This window comes from Colossoma macropomum, unplaced genomic scaffold, assembly GCF_904425465.1.
Source record: "Colossoma macropomum unplaced genomic scaffold, Colossoma_macropomum, whole genome shotgun sequence".
NCBI classification, from domain to species: Eukaryota; Metazoa; Chordata; class Actinopteri; order Characiformes; family Serrasalmidae; genus Colossoma; species Colossoma macropomum.
In genome coordinates this window covers 32,896,205-32,912,471 of record NW_023494803.1, presented here as the reverse complement: position 1 = coordinate 32,912,471, position 16,267 = coordinate 32,896,205, and the positions used below count along the sequence as shown (strand labels likewise).

Genomic DNA, 16,267 nt, shown 5'->3' with positions numbered 1-16,267 from the left:
AACAGACTTCAAACTACTTAAAGCCTGCTACTCACACAGTAACCACTATTGCCCTTGTCACAAGCACCAGTCTAATTCAAACAGTGTACATGAGAGGGATTGTAGACAACAAACTCATCAAACAGCCTTTCAGTTACTGCCAGCTGCAACTCTCGGTGTCCCCTCGATCCAAAGTAAAAGGACGAATCAGGAAGCCAAAAACATGAATGTGAAGGTCAGCCATTGCTGTTCAGGGTGTAATATTTTGCCAAGAGCTTGCACTCCAGGCAAAGCATTCTTTCCAAAGCTTGTGGTTCAAAGCCATATTTGGAGGTAATTGTAGTTAGAGAGAGGCACAGCTTGAAAAGCTCAGGAGTGCCGAGGCTCCTTGAGGACTGTGCTGAGGGTTGCAGTGGGGACTGGGGCATCTGTGCAGAAATTTGTGAATGTGCAAGGAGAAATTTAAAAGTTCCTTTTGAGAGATGTGAGTCAGATGGTTTGGCCTAATGGCCTCCCATACGTCTGTCTAATGAACAGACAGCTAATTATGTGTCTACCAACAAAATCAAAGTAGAGAAAGTAGAGTAAGAAGTGCTGATTTGTTAGTGAGATCATAAAGACATGTATGATGCATCACATACGCAAACCATCCACTTCATTAGAAATACCTACCTTACAATTTTTGGCCACCTTGTACCTCTACCTACATTATAGGTCCACTGTATATGTGCACAATTGTATCTGTAGCCCTGCACAAGGCCCTTTTATGCACAATTTTGTCAGGCCTCCCTCTACCCACTTCATCAGTGGCAAGATATTTTTGGGTGGTTGACCATAAGCACAGCAGAGTGCCTTTGTGGTCCAAAATGGACCATTGATGAAGGGCTAGAGAATGGCTAACACAAACTGTGCATCAACAGCAAGTGGAGTACTACCTTTACAAAAAGTTACATTTTGTAAAGGCAGTATTTAGAATACAGTTACTTTTTACTTTTTACTTTAAGAATACTTACTAAGTAATGCATATTTATGAACCAATTTAAAATTGGTGCATGGCATGTAGCAAACCTGCTTGTTAGAACTCAACAAATTACTTTATCCCTGCTAAAGCCTGAGTGGACTGATAATTCAGTGTGATGATCAGTTAGTAATCTCAGTGTTACTGAGCTCTTTTGACTGATGAAGAAACATGACATGATTGCAAACTAAGCATTGGTGTTGTACTGGACTCTTGTGATTTTTGAGCAGCAGTGGACTGATTCAGGCGATGAGAGAGAAAAAACTGTTGAGATTCTTCAGAACTTCATTTAAATGATAGGCAATTTTTTGCATTTAAATGATAAGCAAAACATTATCAGATGAACTGGATGAAGAAAACTGATATTAACAGAGAGGAACAGTGTGAATTAAGCAAAAATTATAACTTTTTTTTAATTTGCTTTATGCCAAATGTATCCTAAAAGTATATGTAATATAAGTAATATGTTTTTATGCATGGGAATACATTACTGGATACATTAAGAACACTGAGTTGAGTATTCTGCCATCACTACTTTTTCAAAATATTTTGCCCAACTCTGAATATAATGTAGGCCTGCACAGAATAAAATCTAACAAGATTAAACATTTTGATTGAAAATATGTCATTCATTACTTATTCAGCAGCCTGTTTGGTATTTTCTATTAGGTGTCCTGTACCTGGCTGTGATGGACAGGGTCATGTGACAGGGAAGTACGCATCTCACCGCAGCGCATCTGGCTGCCCTCTAGCGGCCAAACGGCAGAAGGACGGATATATGAACGGCACGCAGTTCACGTGGAAGGCTGGAAAGACAGAAGGCATGTCCTGCCCAACTCCAGGCTGTGATGGCTCAGGGCATGTCAGTGGCAGCTTCTTGACCCATCGAAGGTGGGCCTATCTTACTTTTACAGAAAAATATCACAACCAAGTTAGACTAGGACTAGTCAAGCAATTACTAGTTTAGAAGTCCATAAAATGATGAACTAAGATGTTGTAGCATGTATGCACTGTTCAGCAGCCCTGCTCCCATGTGAACTTCCTTCTTTCATTCAGTCTGTCAGGTTGCCCACGCGCCACATCGGCTATGAAGAAGGCCAGACTGTCAGGAGTGGAGATGCTTACAATAAAACAGCGGCCAAGCAATGGTAAAATCTGTTACTCCACACTACAAATGGGCAGTAGTCATACTTGAGTGTGCATGTACTGTATATCCAAGAATTCCTGAGCTTCACAGTGCATGTAAGGATGACATTCAAACAATACACAAAAGAGTTTAGTGCATTTATGCACAAGACTGGATGTAATCATGAGTAGATGTGATCATAGAAGCCATGAACTGTATACAAATAAAAAATGAAGGTGTTGGCCTTATTGTTGGGAAATCATGAGTTTGATCCCTGGTTCCCTGGTAATGCCACAGCCATCCATTGCCAAGGAGTCTAAGACAGAATAATTGGCCTCAATCTCTCTGGGTGGGTAGGATAGCCCTTCCTCTCCCCCCATTGCTTAGCACAGTGCTGGCCAATGCAGGCATATGTTAGCTAATTTAACAGAATTGGCAGTTAGTGTTCTCCTCCAAGCGTATTGAGCTGTCCAATAATTTTAAATCACCGGCTGTTCGAAAAAAAGTGGTGGCAATTCACATATCTTGGGGAAGTACATGCTAGTAGCACTGTGTGATGTGTAGAGTTAGTCTCAGACTCATATGCTCTGCTCACATGCAGATGTCTGGTGTCTTTTGGTGACAAAGCTGGCCGCAACTTTTTTTTCGATATTGTCAGTTGGATTCTGGATTCTGGCTGTTCGTGCATCCATGTATATGCACTTCTGCATGTACTTTTTATCATTTGGATGGGAAACAAAGTTTAGTTTTTCCAGCTAAATTTTGGTCAGCAGTAGTAGAACTGCATACTGTACTGTCATGACATTGTAATAAGAAATTACCCTTTTAGAGCAAGATATATCCAATGACTGTATATATAAATTGTTTACAATGGGGACCAGCTGAGGTCAATGATCTCACTTCCTGATAGACTTCTTGTGCAGTGGACAGCAGGAACTCGTGAGACTGCACTGTGCCTTAATGACGCAAATCTCCAAATCTTCAAATGACTGCACTGTGTGTGTGGAGAGAACATAAATCATCACAAGCATGCAACTTGTACAAATTTTAGTCACTACTTCCTAATGATAAAATAAATGAAATAAATGATTAAATAATAATAATTACAATAATAATAATAAAAGATCTCAAATTATTGTTGTTATTATTATTATTATTATTATTATTATTATTATTATTATTATTATTATTATCATTATTGTTGTTGTTATTATTTAATAATTTACTTAAACAATGTAAATAGGTGTTATTATTATTGTTTTTTATTATTATACATTATACAATTATTATTATACAATGTCATTTTACATGTCAGTTCAAAAGCCTCTTTCTGAAAAGGTAGGCATTTCTTGTCCATGCTTTGCAGTGAAAATCACCAGACTCACCGCTGATCTGTCTGTGAGATTAGAGGAGACCTAACTAGCAGGTGAAATTGGCATTGACTAAACTGGAGAGAATAATTGAGTAAAAATTTACTCCAAAAAGAAGTGAAATGAGGTCACATGTTCACTGTAATATCCTCTCCGATAACCATCTTCGAAGTTTTTGTTTTGCCAAGTTTCATTTCTATTCACAATAATATTTTGCCTTTTTTGTCTGATTTCTTGTAGGTTTAGATAATGATGAGGACATTAAGCAGCTGGATGAAGAAATCAAAGATTTAAATGAATCAAATTCACAGGTGGAGTCAGATATGATCAAACTTAGAACACAGGTAAAGAGACAAAACTTACAAAATATCACTTCTCTGAGTTACTGTACATTATATTTCTATGCTATGAGCTAAATGTACTTCCAATTATGTACGATTGCACAGTCGTGTATGTGTGTGTTTGTTAATAAGTCAAGAACAAGCCCCTGGCTGTGTTTGCTACAGCTTCTGCAGTTCATGACTGGAAGTTTAATGACATCTGCAGTATAATGAGAGTTTTGATTCGTTTGAGACGAGCACATTCCTTCGTTCCAGTCTGCAGCATTGTGTGAACTTGCAATTTCAAACTAAATAACGAGTTCCATCACACCAAAGAGATAATGATGGCTGTGGGTGTTTGCAGTGTGGTAAAGCTAATCTCTCTTCCCTATACATCCATAACTAACATGTACACTTGTTCTCTTTCCCAGATTACCACAATGGAGTCTAATCTGAAGTCAATAGAGGAAGAAAACAAGGTGATTGAACAGCAAAATGAATCTCTCCTGCATGAGCTGGCCAACCTCAGCCAGTCACTGATTAACAGTTTAGCTAATATCCAGCTCCCTCATATGGTAAGGGCCACCATTGAGAACAAATAGCGGGCAAGTTATGGAAAGAAAAGAGCATTGCGCTGCAGCTTGTTGATTTTCAAATCATAGCTCTCTGTGGCTTCAGGCAACAGTTTACTCTGCATGCTATATTCAGATGCAACTGCTTTAATTTACATTGCCAATGTGATGGTGCTGCGGAGATACTGAGTGAGTCAGCGATATGAGAAGGAGAGCAGTCAATCAGCATGATGATCAGCGTGATCTGATTTTCACAAACTAAGGCAAGGTCACTGGCAGAGATTACATAACATGGCCAAAGCTGGAAGGAAATTGTCATCTGGAAACAACCTGCATGTAGTCTAAGGGTGGGCAATATGAAAAGAATACACCATTACAATACTTGAAGGCATTTTCACCATTAGTGGTGGGTGGAGTAGCTTAAACTAACAGCTCAAGAAACAAGTAGTACATCCAGCATCTATCAGAAAATGGACTGAAGTTTGTGAGGCTCTGTTCTTTTATTTTTGCTGCTCTGTGGTACTAAAAAAACCAAAAAAAAACCCTAAAAACGCAGTGATATGGACCAATCACAAAAACAGTACAGATGCAATCATTAACCTAACATAATGAAATTAAATACAACAAGGACATTAGCAACTGAATGTGAATAAATATACACTATAAAAAGTGAAACAGGTGTTTGGAAGCTTGAATTGGTTTATTCAAATGTTGCTTTTGCTCATCTAAACTACAATTTTGCTTTGCTTGAATGGTTTGCATTCAAAGTATTTATCTGTGAGTTGAATAAAGCCAGGTAGATGGCTTGTTGCCACATAAAGTCACAAATTTTTTCCTTAAATTGGCAATTATACTTTATTTTACACCATACAAGAGTGGAAATAAAAGTATTATCATTTAAAAACTTTTGAAAAAAGTACAAATTCATCAAATCCATGAAGCTGAATAAATGTAACTAGTTACTACCCACCTCTGTTCATCAGAGATGAAAAGCAATAGTGCCACATTTTACTGAGATTATGAAAAACACAGCACAATAATTTTTGTATTCAACATTTCAACAAAACAAACTATTTAAGGAACAGAAGGAAAAATCAAAGAATTGTCAAAAATATATGATTAATATAAAGGCAAAATGGGCCAATCAGCCATTATGTCAGCTACTATGCAGTTAATACAGTTACTGTATGCTGGTTGTTAGTGTTTACAGCAGTGGTCACTAACCCTGGTGCTAGAGATCTACCTTCCTGTAGGGTCTAGTTTCAACTACACCTCCTCCAGCTAATTAACTCCTTCAGAAGGTCTTCATTAATTGGATTAAATACATTATATCATCATACTGCCCACCCCTAATGAATGCACATCTGTACACTGTAATACCACACCCATACACACTGACCAGGCACAGTGAATCAGCACAGATGTGATATTAAATCTTTTTTATTAAGTTTTTTTTATTATGTTTTATTAAGCCATCAATTGCATTCTGATTGGAAAACGCTGCCTATATCAGTCATAATCCTGTTTTCTCTAAGTGCCCCTCAAATAGCTCATGTATCAAGTGTCCACAGCCTGTCAGAACAGGCAGGAACCTTTGTCTTGCGGAATGATTTCTCTGTCAGTGACAAATGTCGGAACTCAGTATGTATGCGGTGCAAAAGAGATGCTAGATTAGTTATACTAGCTACTTCACGTATCACATGCAATGGTTAACTATTATTTGCAATGCAAATATGTCTATATTTGAGCTTAGCTATGTAGATGACATCACAAAAACAGCTTTCTTCCATAGCATTCATTTTGCTTTTGTTTCCTGACCTCCACAAGATGATACCAAATGGATTGACAGCAAATGACCACATTGAACTCCATTCCATGAAGAGATATCATGGCAGTACAATTAATATACAATAGAATATAAGAATTCCTTGTACAAAAACAGTTTTTAAGTTTTCTCAGTGTATGTATTTAGAAGTTTATACAAAAAATCACTTTTCTAAAACTTGATATTTGCCTATTAAGAACTTTAACAATTATGTGTTTATTGTTCACTTTTATAGCTGCTCATTTGAAAAACCCATAATTGGTCAGGTTTACATTTAAGGCCCTGTTATGTATAATATAGATTGCATCTGATAACACTTTGTTTGATTTTCATTTTTAAAGATTCATCCATTAATTAAATGAATTTATTATTTCAATTAATTATATTATTACTAATTTTTCTGTGGCCCTTGAACCTGATAACCTGATCAGTTTTACTGACTTACGGAGATCTGTGGGGACGGCTGGGTTTGTGAGATATTTTCCTGGATCAGCTATGAAATTCAGAAATGGTGAAAGTCCACTGAGGTGTAAGATGTTCCTGCTGGATTCAGCAGCCTAATAGATCTCTGCCTTCCTCTCTAGAAACCACCGCTACACAAAGAGCCTCCGATTAGAAATAACAGCTGTTTACAGTTGCATCAGCGAGTAAGGAACTCATTTTCACAGTCTACTCCTCTCCTGTCCTTTTGTTTTCTTAATCGTTTCCACTTCAATCTGTCCAAAACTGTCTGCATGGCTTTCTGAAGGAATATGTGATAGCCATTGGCTCATATGCATTAGTCATTGCTGTGTAATAGTACACATAACATGGCATTATTTGCTACAAAATAGAAATAAGATAGACGGTGATTGAGTGGATTTGTATTTGTGGTGTTTAATCACTGATAATGTCACTGAAATGATGCAAACGGCTGTAAATTATGTCAAATGCTTTGATGAATCTGGTCCAAAGTGAGAAAACATCAGTTAATAATGAGATGGATCTAGATAACAGATTATTTTGATAACATCGTTATATCTCTAATTTTTTCATTGCTGCAGTTTTGCATCAGTTATATTTCGTTATCCATGAGTAATTCAAATAAATTTATGATCAAATTGAAGTTTATACATGAAACCTGAACATTTTGTCAGAAGAAAAAATCGAACCTTGTTTTAGTGCAAGATGCACAATCCCATATAAAACGTCAGGCTGGAAACTATTGTTCTTTGAAGTGAAACAGACTGAAAGGATGCTTAAAGCATCGTTCTGGCCTAAAACTACCTTTAATACCTTATTTGCCATGTAAAATTCTGTAGTGCAGTATTGCATCCTTGGCCTCATCGGTTTCACAGAATGCACAATTTTGTATTCTGTTCGTGTTTTTGTCCATCGTTGTTCTCTCAATACAACACCCCCCAACAGTGATAAAGAAAATCTGCCAGCATAGCTACTGATGTAGAGCCTAATAAATACAAATGTGATTTTAGGCTCCCTACACTATAAAAAGGATAGTCCTTTAAGGGTTCTCTAGTAAGGAAGACGGTTCTATATAGAACAATGAACACTCAAAGAACACTTTTAATGATTAAAGCGCTCTTTGCATCATGAAAGTGTTCTCAGATTGATGGAAAATGTGCATAAAATCGCTGTAGATGGTTCTATACACGTATATATATTCTATATACGTGACAATATAAGAACCCTTTTCGAAAAAGGTTCTATATAGAATCATCTACAACACATTCTCCATCAATCTGAAGAATCTTTTCATGATGCAAAGAACCCTTTAAGCATGCAAAGGGTTCTTTGAGTGTTCATGATTCTAGAGGAAAGATCTTTTTTTAAGAGTGTACACAATAGAAGATGTCTTTTGGTTGCTATACTGAACCCTTTTCAGAAAGGTTCTATATAGAACCATATACAACACATGCTATCAATCTGAAGAATCATTTCATGATGCAAAGAACCCTTTTAATCATGGAAACCTTTAAGTGTTCTTTAAGTGTTCATGGTTCTTTATAGAACTATTTTCTTTACTAAAGAACCCCTGAGGCACCATCTTTTTTTGGTGTGTAGCAGTAACATTAGCTATCTCACTTCCTTCTGCATTAACCAAAACATATTCAAACAGTCTGCCCCCCGAAGCTCTTCTGGTTTTGCAATTGTTCTTCATGATACATCATTAGAAGGGGGGTTTCTCTTTAAACCAGAAAATCTCACTGTAGTGACTACTGTGGTGTCACCGTAAAAAGTGACTAGGCACGTTTATGATATAGACATAGAGATGGTTAATTTTGGCTGGAGTGTCCCTTTAAGCTGTTTCAGTAATGAGAGCCTTTCATACCAACTTTGTGGCATCTATAACAGCTTCTGGAAAAAGACAAAAAAAACAAAAAGTCTAATCGCAGATTGATGTCCTACCTCTGAATTGCTCTTTAAAATGACTGCAGACGATTCAAGAAGACGCATAGTGTTGCCATGATATTGCAGTGCAGCCATGTTGCTTACAGTTTTGATCCGCGTGCATGCCATCCTTTCCCATCATCTGGTCTTTTCTTTCATGCTATTGACAGAAACTGTAGTGTGAAATCATGATGACGATGTTTTGTACCATTTTATGTCTCTATCAGTTTAACTTTCCATATGTTTCCCTTTTATTTTCAGTGAAGTCCTTCACGTCTCTGTTGATAAAGGCTTAATGATGGCTGAACGGAAGCTATAAGATGTGTTTGTAGCACTTTCGTTTGTGTGCTGTGATCTAACCCAGTCGTTCCTCTGTGCTTCGCAGGACCCCATAAATGAACAGAACTTTGACGCGTACGTGACCACTCTGACTGATATGTACACAAATCAAGAGCAGTACCAGAGCCCGGAGAACAAAGCCCTGCTGGAGAATATAAAACAAGCAGTACAAGGGATCCAAGTCTAGCCACTCAGCAAACTAAGAGGCTTCTAAAGTGGGAAGAAGTAGTGACAAAAAAAAAAGACATTTACAAAAGGAGAAGGAGACAAATGGGATGCCTCGTGGTTTGCTGCTGTAATTTAGCAGACAGTGTTAAATATTCACATTATGTTCTTTAAAAAAAAAGTGTTATGCTTACAAATCTTCATGATTTTTAATTTCCGTTTTATTTTTGGTCTTGCTTTAAAACAAATATAGTTATCGGCAGAATAGTTTTTGAAAACATTCACATTTTGTACGTTTTCATATGAGCTAACATAGTGTGATGTAATGTTTCTAGCTGCTCATGTATGCACATTTTAGTGTATATTTCTGAACAGTAAGGCAAACGAATATTGGATATACGTTCTTTTTTAATGCTTGCTGAAGCATTTTAGATTGAAAATCTAAACAACTACATCTAAACAACAAACATGCAAAGATATAGCTACTTTTTAAAAGATCTTTTCTCCTCATCGAATGATTTTATGGAGTTTTGGAAGATGTTTTTTGTGTGCAGATTGTTAAAAATGGCAGGACTGGGTTTTATTTTTGACTATGCTCCAGAAGTCTGTCGACTTTTACTGGAAACCGAGTTTGGCACCTGGTCGTGGGGGGGCGGGGGAGGGGGGGGGGTAAATGGCTGTTGGAAAATGAGCATTGAAAAAGAAAAAAAAATAAGAACATCAACTTGATGTATGAATGTCACAGTTTTATTGTAAACATCACGACACGGAAACCTGATGGTGGAAGTCCCAGAACTTAGCAACAGACATTATCTGGCACTTAAGAAAAGTTTTACTTTGTGTTGGTATTATCATTAAATCTGCATCAACGTAATGGCAAGCGAGCTTCTACAGATCACCCCAGCGTCAGTGCTCATTTAGCTTGATCCTCGTAATAGTAGCTAGAATCTCACACCATATCAGCAATATTGCGACTTAACAATGCTTATGACGATGAGAGGCAATCTGGGAAAACAGTTGGGGGTATATGCAATTTCCTGTTTGTAGACATAGTGGGGAAGCAAAAAAGATGCTTTTTACTATATGTAAATGATTGATTTTTTATATAAATCTTTTAATACAAAATTTTTCAAAGGGGGTATACATGGACATACAATTTAGGGGCAGGCAAAGATTTGCGAGGGCCGTTTTTCTTGATTATTTACGATTTTTTGCACAGGGACACCTTCGTTTCCATGTTCTGATGGTTTTACATGAACTACTGCAGTGCTTGGAGCCTAAGTGGAGAGAAAAGGGTTTTGTAGAATATATATATAAACTATGAAAGCGGGACTTACAGGGTCATTGTCCCCACATATGTGCCAGTACACTATTTGCACTTGTCCTAAAGATATATCATTACGTGTGGTAGTGTGCAATCTCTAGGTGTCTCTTTGGCACACAATTGGAACGAAGAATGGCAAAGGATGTTGGACTGTATCGGAGGGAGACTACAGGGAATCGGAATACAAATGAGGACGATATCTTTACCAGTAATTTTATGAATTATTAAGTAATGCTATTTCATTTTGGTATCCTCTAGGATCATTAAAAATCCCCAGCAGCACTTTATGTCTATCACTGTACAAAATCATTAAAAGATAGTCAATCAAAAGAAAAATGTTAAAATGATGAGCGAAAAAAGAGAGAAATTCCCAAAATGACGATGGTGTCAGAAGTAGAACCGAAGGGTGTTGCAATACTACAGTATGTCTATGCGCCCCTACTTTTCTGTTCTGTTATTAGCTGTAGCAACCACGTTAAGACTTTGCCTTTCGGAGAGCGAACGCAAAGGTGCTCGTCTTTCACCTGATCTCATCCATTGTACAACTCCGTCCTCTTTTCGGACACCATCCTCCATGACTGCATATGCCTTTCATCACAGCATCGTGTCTGCAGCTTTTTGCCAATATAGTAATGCTTTCAATAGAGTAATAGCTAGTATCAGTTTTTGAATAAATTATTGTTATCAGTACAATGGAAAAGGGATTCTAAGCACAAACATGCTGCTCATCTACTGTTGCTACATAATATCAAATAATTAAAAAAAAGAAGAAGATGATATCTGTGACTATTTACCTAGGGAAAACAAAAAGGTGTCACATATTAGAATGCTGAAATTTCATATGAATTATTGTGAATTCATCAGAGTTTATTTATTCTAAATTCTTCATTTCGAGGTTGATTTGAGTAATCATCGATGAAGACAGGATTTTGTACAAACTATTGTGCTCTCTGTGGAACTGAAGTTTGATTTATTTTTGTACAACACAGCATGAATTTGTTGACCTTTTAATTTTGCTATAAATGTGTGAGATCACAAGTTGCTGTGATTTTTTCATTTTTAAATTGTGGAATTTGTACAATTTTTGTCATGCTGGATGTTGACACATCTTACTCTGAATAAAGAAAAATGGTGTTGCCACAGTCTCGTTTCACCGCTCTAATTTAAAAATAATAATAATAATAATAAATCTGAACTATGAAACAATAAATGTACATGCACGCTGGGGAAATATTCAAGATTTTGTCAGACTTTTTTAGGTTGTCTGTAAACTAGAAATGGGCTGTAATAGGTACCATTTGTGATATTATTATTACACCAAGACAAAAACTATCATGAGTAATGTAACTTAAGGCTGCAGTATTTGGAGATATGGGATCCTCTCAGCAGAGGGCAGCAAACCTCTACATATTCTCTTGGCTCGCACTGTTAGACGCTGCAGTTAGTGGATAAAGATATGTTCAAAATAAAACTAAGAAATAAAAAGGAGGCTAAAGTTGGTGTCTTATTCGCCGGCTTCTTGATCGAATTTTCCGTTCCACCTTAAATGGTGCAGCAGTTATGTTCTGGCGTTTCAGGCCTCAGGCGCCAGAATGCAACTCCTGCACCATTTAAGGTGGGACGGGAAAAATCGAACAAGAAGCTGGCGAATATGAAGCTGACGTGAAACTAAAAGTAAAAAGAGCCGAACAAAATGTTAGAGTATATTACTCCATGGCGCCATTTTAAGCTGCTTAGCAAAATAAAAAAACGAGAGCCAGAGAGTGAAGAAGACTTCAGTCTTCACAGTTTTAAACATGCCCTGTTTAGTAGAACTAGCTCTGTGGCTGGGTTTACTTTTAAATGCTCTGAAAGTAACTTGCAGGAATAAACCTTCCAAACCTTTGTAGGAACAAAACCGTTAGCCCACATTTCATGCTGCTCACACAGCGGGATATAAAATCGTTCAGAATGGACATAAAGAGTAGATTCGTTTATAGCATTACAAATTCATAATTCAACGTGTTTAGGGGACTAAAGTGTCGCTTTTCGATAAGGCCTAAAAGTGCTAGAGAGAAGTCTGCTCTGATTAGCTGCTCTCTTCATCGTTGTTTCTCTTTTCCTACCCGTATTCCGACTTTCCCTCCCTCCAGCGCTATGATTGGCTAGTAGTCTCTACATCTGTGCAACGACTGGCTAGCAGATCGTAGATATCAAATTGACCAATTGTATCGCAAGAAGCAAAATGTTACTATCCAATCGTAGCGCGGAGTAGGCGGGACTTGTATGAAAACGGGTGTGGAAAAACTCCACAACGGCTCCTCTTCCCGTTTGACTGTGTAACATACTGCCCTAGTTCTATACCGGACTTTGTCGACCGTATCGACAGCTGGAGTCTCGCGGATCCCAGCGCTGGCTTACCTGGAGTCGGTTAGAGGGGCTGAGCTGCCTGGCGGTTGTGTGACTTCAATGGTTCATAGACTAACCGCTCTACAATGGCGTTGTGGACCGGCCGAGCCGCCTCATCTTCATTTTTAGTGCTGGTTGGTCTCCTGGTGCTCGGCAGTGGTCCGTACGTGGTCTCATCATGTCCGAGCCGGTGTCTGTGTTTCCGTACCACCGTCAGATGTATGCATTTAAATCTGGAGACGGTGCCAGCCGTCTCACCTCAGACTACTATTTTGTAAGTATTAAAGATTTCTATGAGAATAATTGTTTTTTCACCAAACTCTGACCATCTTAATGTTCCCTCATTGGTTGTTTTCTAGTCAGTTTTAAATGTTTAAAATGTATTTATTTGCTTTAACCATTTTTACATATAATTTGTCTATTTATTTATTTGTTTGTTTTCCAATCTAATCGCATGGGTAGGAGCTCTCAGAAGAAGGTTAGTCTTCACTGAACTTGCCTTCATCTTAAATTGTTCAGCTTCCTTCCATACAGTCACTGCTGTGGACTAGCTAACTAGCAATCTAGCCAAGTCTTTATCTTCTCACTGTTTCTTCATTGTTTTCCTTTTGTGGTCAATCCCATTTACATGTTCATTGCATTCCTCTGGTGGCTTATCTGTGTTTGCATCTTTTCTTTAGAGACCAATTGACCACTGGTAATTTTTGGGTCATTAGCGTCCAGATTTGCTGTTTATGGCAGTCCCTTTGCTTCTTGCAGACTAGCTCTGTTGTCCTTCAGTAAACACTGGTTCCAAATATTTGCACTGAGATGTTTGTATAATTTGATATTATTTGGAGTGCATAGTGAGCTCTTAATAAGGTGTGAGTGACCAGGGTCCAGTGGTTAAACACATTACTTTGCTTCCTTCCTACTGTTTGGTTGAGCGTGTGGGGAAAGAAAGCCATGTTCCTGCTTCATTTCATTTTATCTTGGAATAATCCATTAATCGCATACTTATGAGCTGTTGACCCTCTCCAGTGTGTTCTGTAACTTTGCTGTTAGTCTGCTGCTTTTTAATGAGGCACATCCTGATCCTTGGGCTCCTGTCTCATTTTTTACCTCACGGTTAATATTGCTAATTACTAATGGACGTTTATACCCCACCAGTTAACTTTGTACAAACTAAATGCCTGAGTCATCATACAACATGCCTTAAAATGTGTCCAAATGTCAGGTAGACTTGCTTATGTGTTCTCTGATGCTTTGTGATACAGACCTACTGTTATCTATAAAATTCGGGATGCATGATGATGTCGGAAACATATCTATGTCAGCAGATTTTACCTTAAAAATATATCAGCAATGGATCGAAATTTTAAACCAATATTTGATTATATTGCACTCTAGAAGAACAAAATATTTACACGGTGTTTGGATACTGTGCTTAAATATGTGTTTTATTCATTTTACTTCATGGGGGTGTAGTCCCAATTTCTACGTCTTTTGTAAATGTTTATTGAAAATATTGGATATCGACATTAGCCCATGTCATTCAATCCCAAATTTTAGTACCTAAGACCCCGGTCTTGTCAGCATCCATGAGCCACAAAGTTTGCTTGTTCCAAAATCTGGACTACTGATTGGCCATCTAAATTACATACCATGTGCATGTTATTGACATCAGCACTTCTTGAACAGTCTGTAATTCATTTGGTCAGTAAATGTACCCATTTTAAGCACTTCACACTCATTTCTGACATAAGCCGCACTCCACTGGCAAAAACTTGAATGACGTATAACATCTTTTGAATTTTCAGTGGACATGTTGGTGCAGCCTAAGTTCACTGTCGCATGACGCTTTTAATATTTAATATTCATAACTCATAAAGAGAATGGTGTCCTAAACCTGGGGGAATTGCTACAATGTGTAGTGATGAAGAAAGCGACGCTCACAGTAGAATGGGAGATTTTCCCCACTTGCTCTAGAACAGAAGGAAATAACTCAACATATACAAACCACAGAGACCACAAAGCACAGAGTTTGGGAGAAAGTGCAAATGCTAGACGGATGGATGTAACAGAATGTAAAATAAACTGTGGACTCTTCCAGCCATTTCATTAGCTCTTTAGCTTTGTTTATACTGGGAAACAGGTACAATCGTAAAATCATGAAGATGATGATATAAATACTATCAAAACAATGAACACAATGATTTGTATTCAACGTTTCACATCCTGTACTGCAATCATTCCAATTAAACAGCACTAATTATGCTCTCTTTTTAAAGAAATATGCAGCTGGTCAGTGTTCTTAAGTACTGATGATGCCCATGATATACTCAAAGAAGCATATTGTGACATATTGTGAAGTCAACACAGGCATGTGAAGCTCATAACAGACATACATGTAACATATTCTTTATTCTGTTTGCAGTTTTGCTGTGACTCCTTCTAAAAAGGTCTGAATTTGAAGTCTGTTTCTCTATTATTATTAATCAGCCTGTAAGCCAGAACAAGGCCTGCTGGTCTTCTCTAGTAAGGGCAGTAAATAGTTCAGTTATAGAGAATACAAAGTGTAAACCGGTTAAAGAGAGCCTGCAACAGTAAACAGTGATGTTCAACTGGCAGTTCTTCATTTGGTTGCCTTTCGTAAACATTCAAATATCAAATTGATGATGCAAACATTGCAATCAAATTTACTAATAACTGGATGAATTTCAGTATTTAGACCTTAGGGCAGTTTTTTAAATTAAATCAATAATTTATGAAATGAAAAAAAAAAAGGAAAAAAAATCTGTACTGAATGATACACAACGTTAGCCTCAAGGTAATCACCCTTTTTCATCTAAGCAGAAGACTTACTGCAACAATGCCCATTGTAGCTTTGCCAGTGAAATCAACCTAACGTCTAACAAGAGGGCCAGCTGCTGTTGTTTCTAAGAGGAGTCGGTTTGATTAGCTGTCCTTAGTTCACTCCTGTTTATCAGTCTAGCAGGCATGTGGAATTATTGGGTCAAACAGCAAGACTTTAACTGCACATCAAAGAGTCACATTGTTGCCTTATATAATGTTTACTAGCTAATGAGAAGGAATGAACGGAGCAGTTTAATTTCATCGGCATGACGGATTCAGCCTTATGAAGGTCAAGTCAGTTTTCGGCCTTTTGTTGCATCGAAGGATGAACATCAGAATTCAGGCCCTGTTTAGATGTGGCTTGATGAGGCTGGATGAAAATATCTGATGAAAACAGATGAACAGAAATGTCTTGTGTGAGACGTAGCTAGAGTCTAGAATGTAAACAACAGTGAGACAGAGGAACAGGACCACCATTCCCTAAAAAAGATCCTGAATTTGTAATATGTTCCCCTGCTGGTTTTAATAGTCCCATGTGATAGCTGCATGCATGCGTTTCCTGGACCCATATACATCTGTGCAAACAGAGGCCTCCATTCAGACGGAGTTCAAGCACAA

At 37.7% G+C, this 16,267-nt stretch overlaps 2 protein-coding genes across 2 annotated transcripts in view; both read left to right on the top strand.

Annotated features, from left to right (window-relative positions):
- Positions 1–9,758, top strand: part of myt1lb (myelin transcription factor 1-like, b) — a 134,857-nt gene extending 125,099 nt beyond the window's left edge. The window contains exons 18-23 of the mRNA XM_036593380.1: positions 1,667–1,888; positions 2,054–2,145; positions 3,734–3,837; positions 4,245–4,388; positions 6,795–6,857; positions 8,984–9,758. Of these exons, the coding sequence (XP_036449273.1) occupies positions 1,667–1,888; positions 2,054–2,145; positions 3,734–3,837; positions 4,245–4,388; positions 6,795–6,857; positions 8,984–9,124 (766 nt within the window). The 3' untranslated portion in view covers positions 9,125–9,758. The remainder of the gene's footprint in view (positions 1–1,666; positions 1,889–2,053; positions 2,146–3,733; positions 3,838–4,244; positions 4,389–6,794; positions 6,858–8,983) is intronic.
- Positions 9,759–12,712: 2,954 nt separating this feature from the next.
- LOC118823319 (peroxidasin) overlaps positions 12,713–16,267 on the top strand; it is a 76,775-nt gene continuing 73,220 nt past the window's right edge. Inside the window, exon 1 of the mRNA XM_036592840.1 lies at positions 12,713–13,088. Within this exon, the coding sequence (XP_036448733.1) occupies positions 12,901–13,088 (188 nt within the window). The 5' untranslated portion in view covers positions 12,713–12,900. The remainder of the gene's footprint in view (positions 13,089–16,267) is intronic.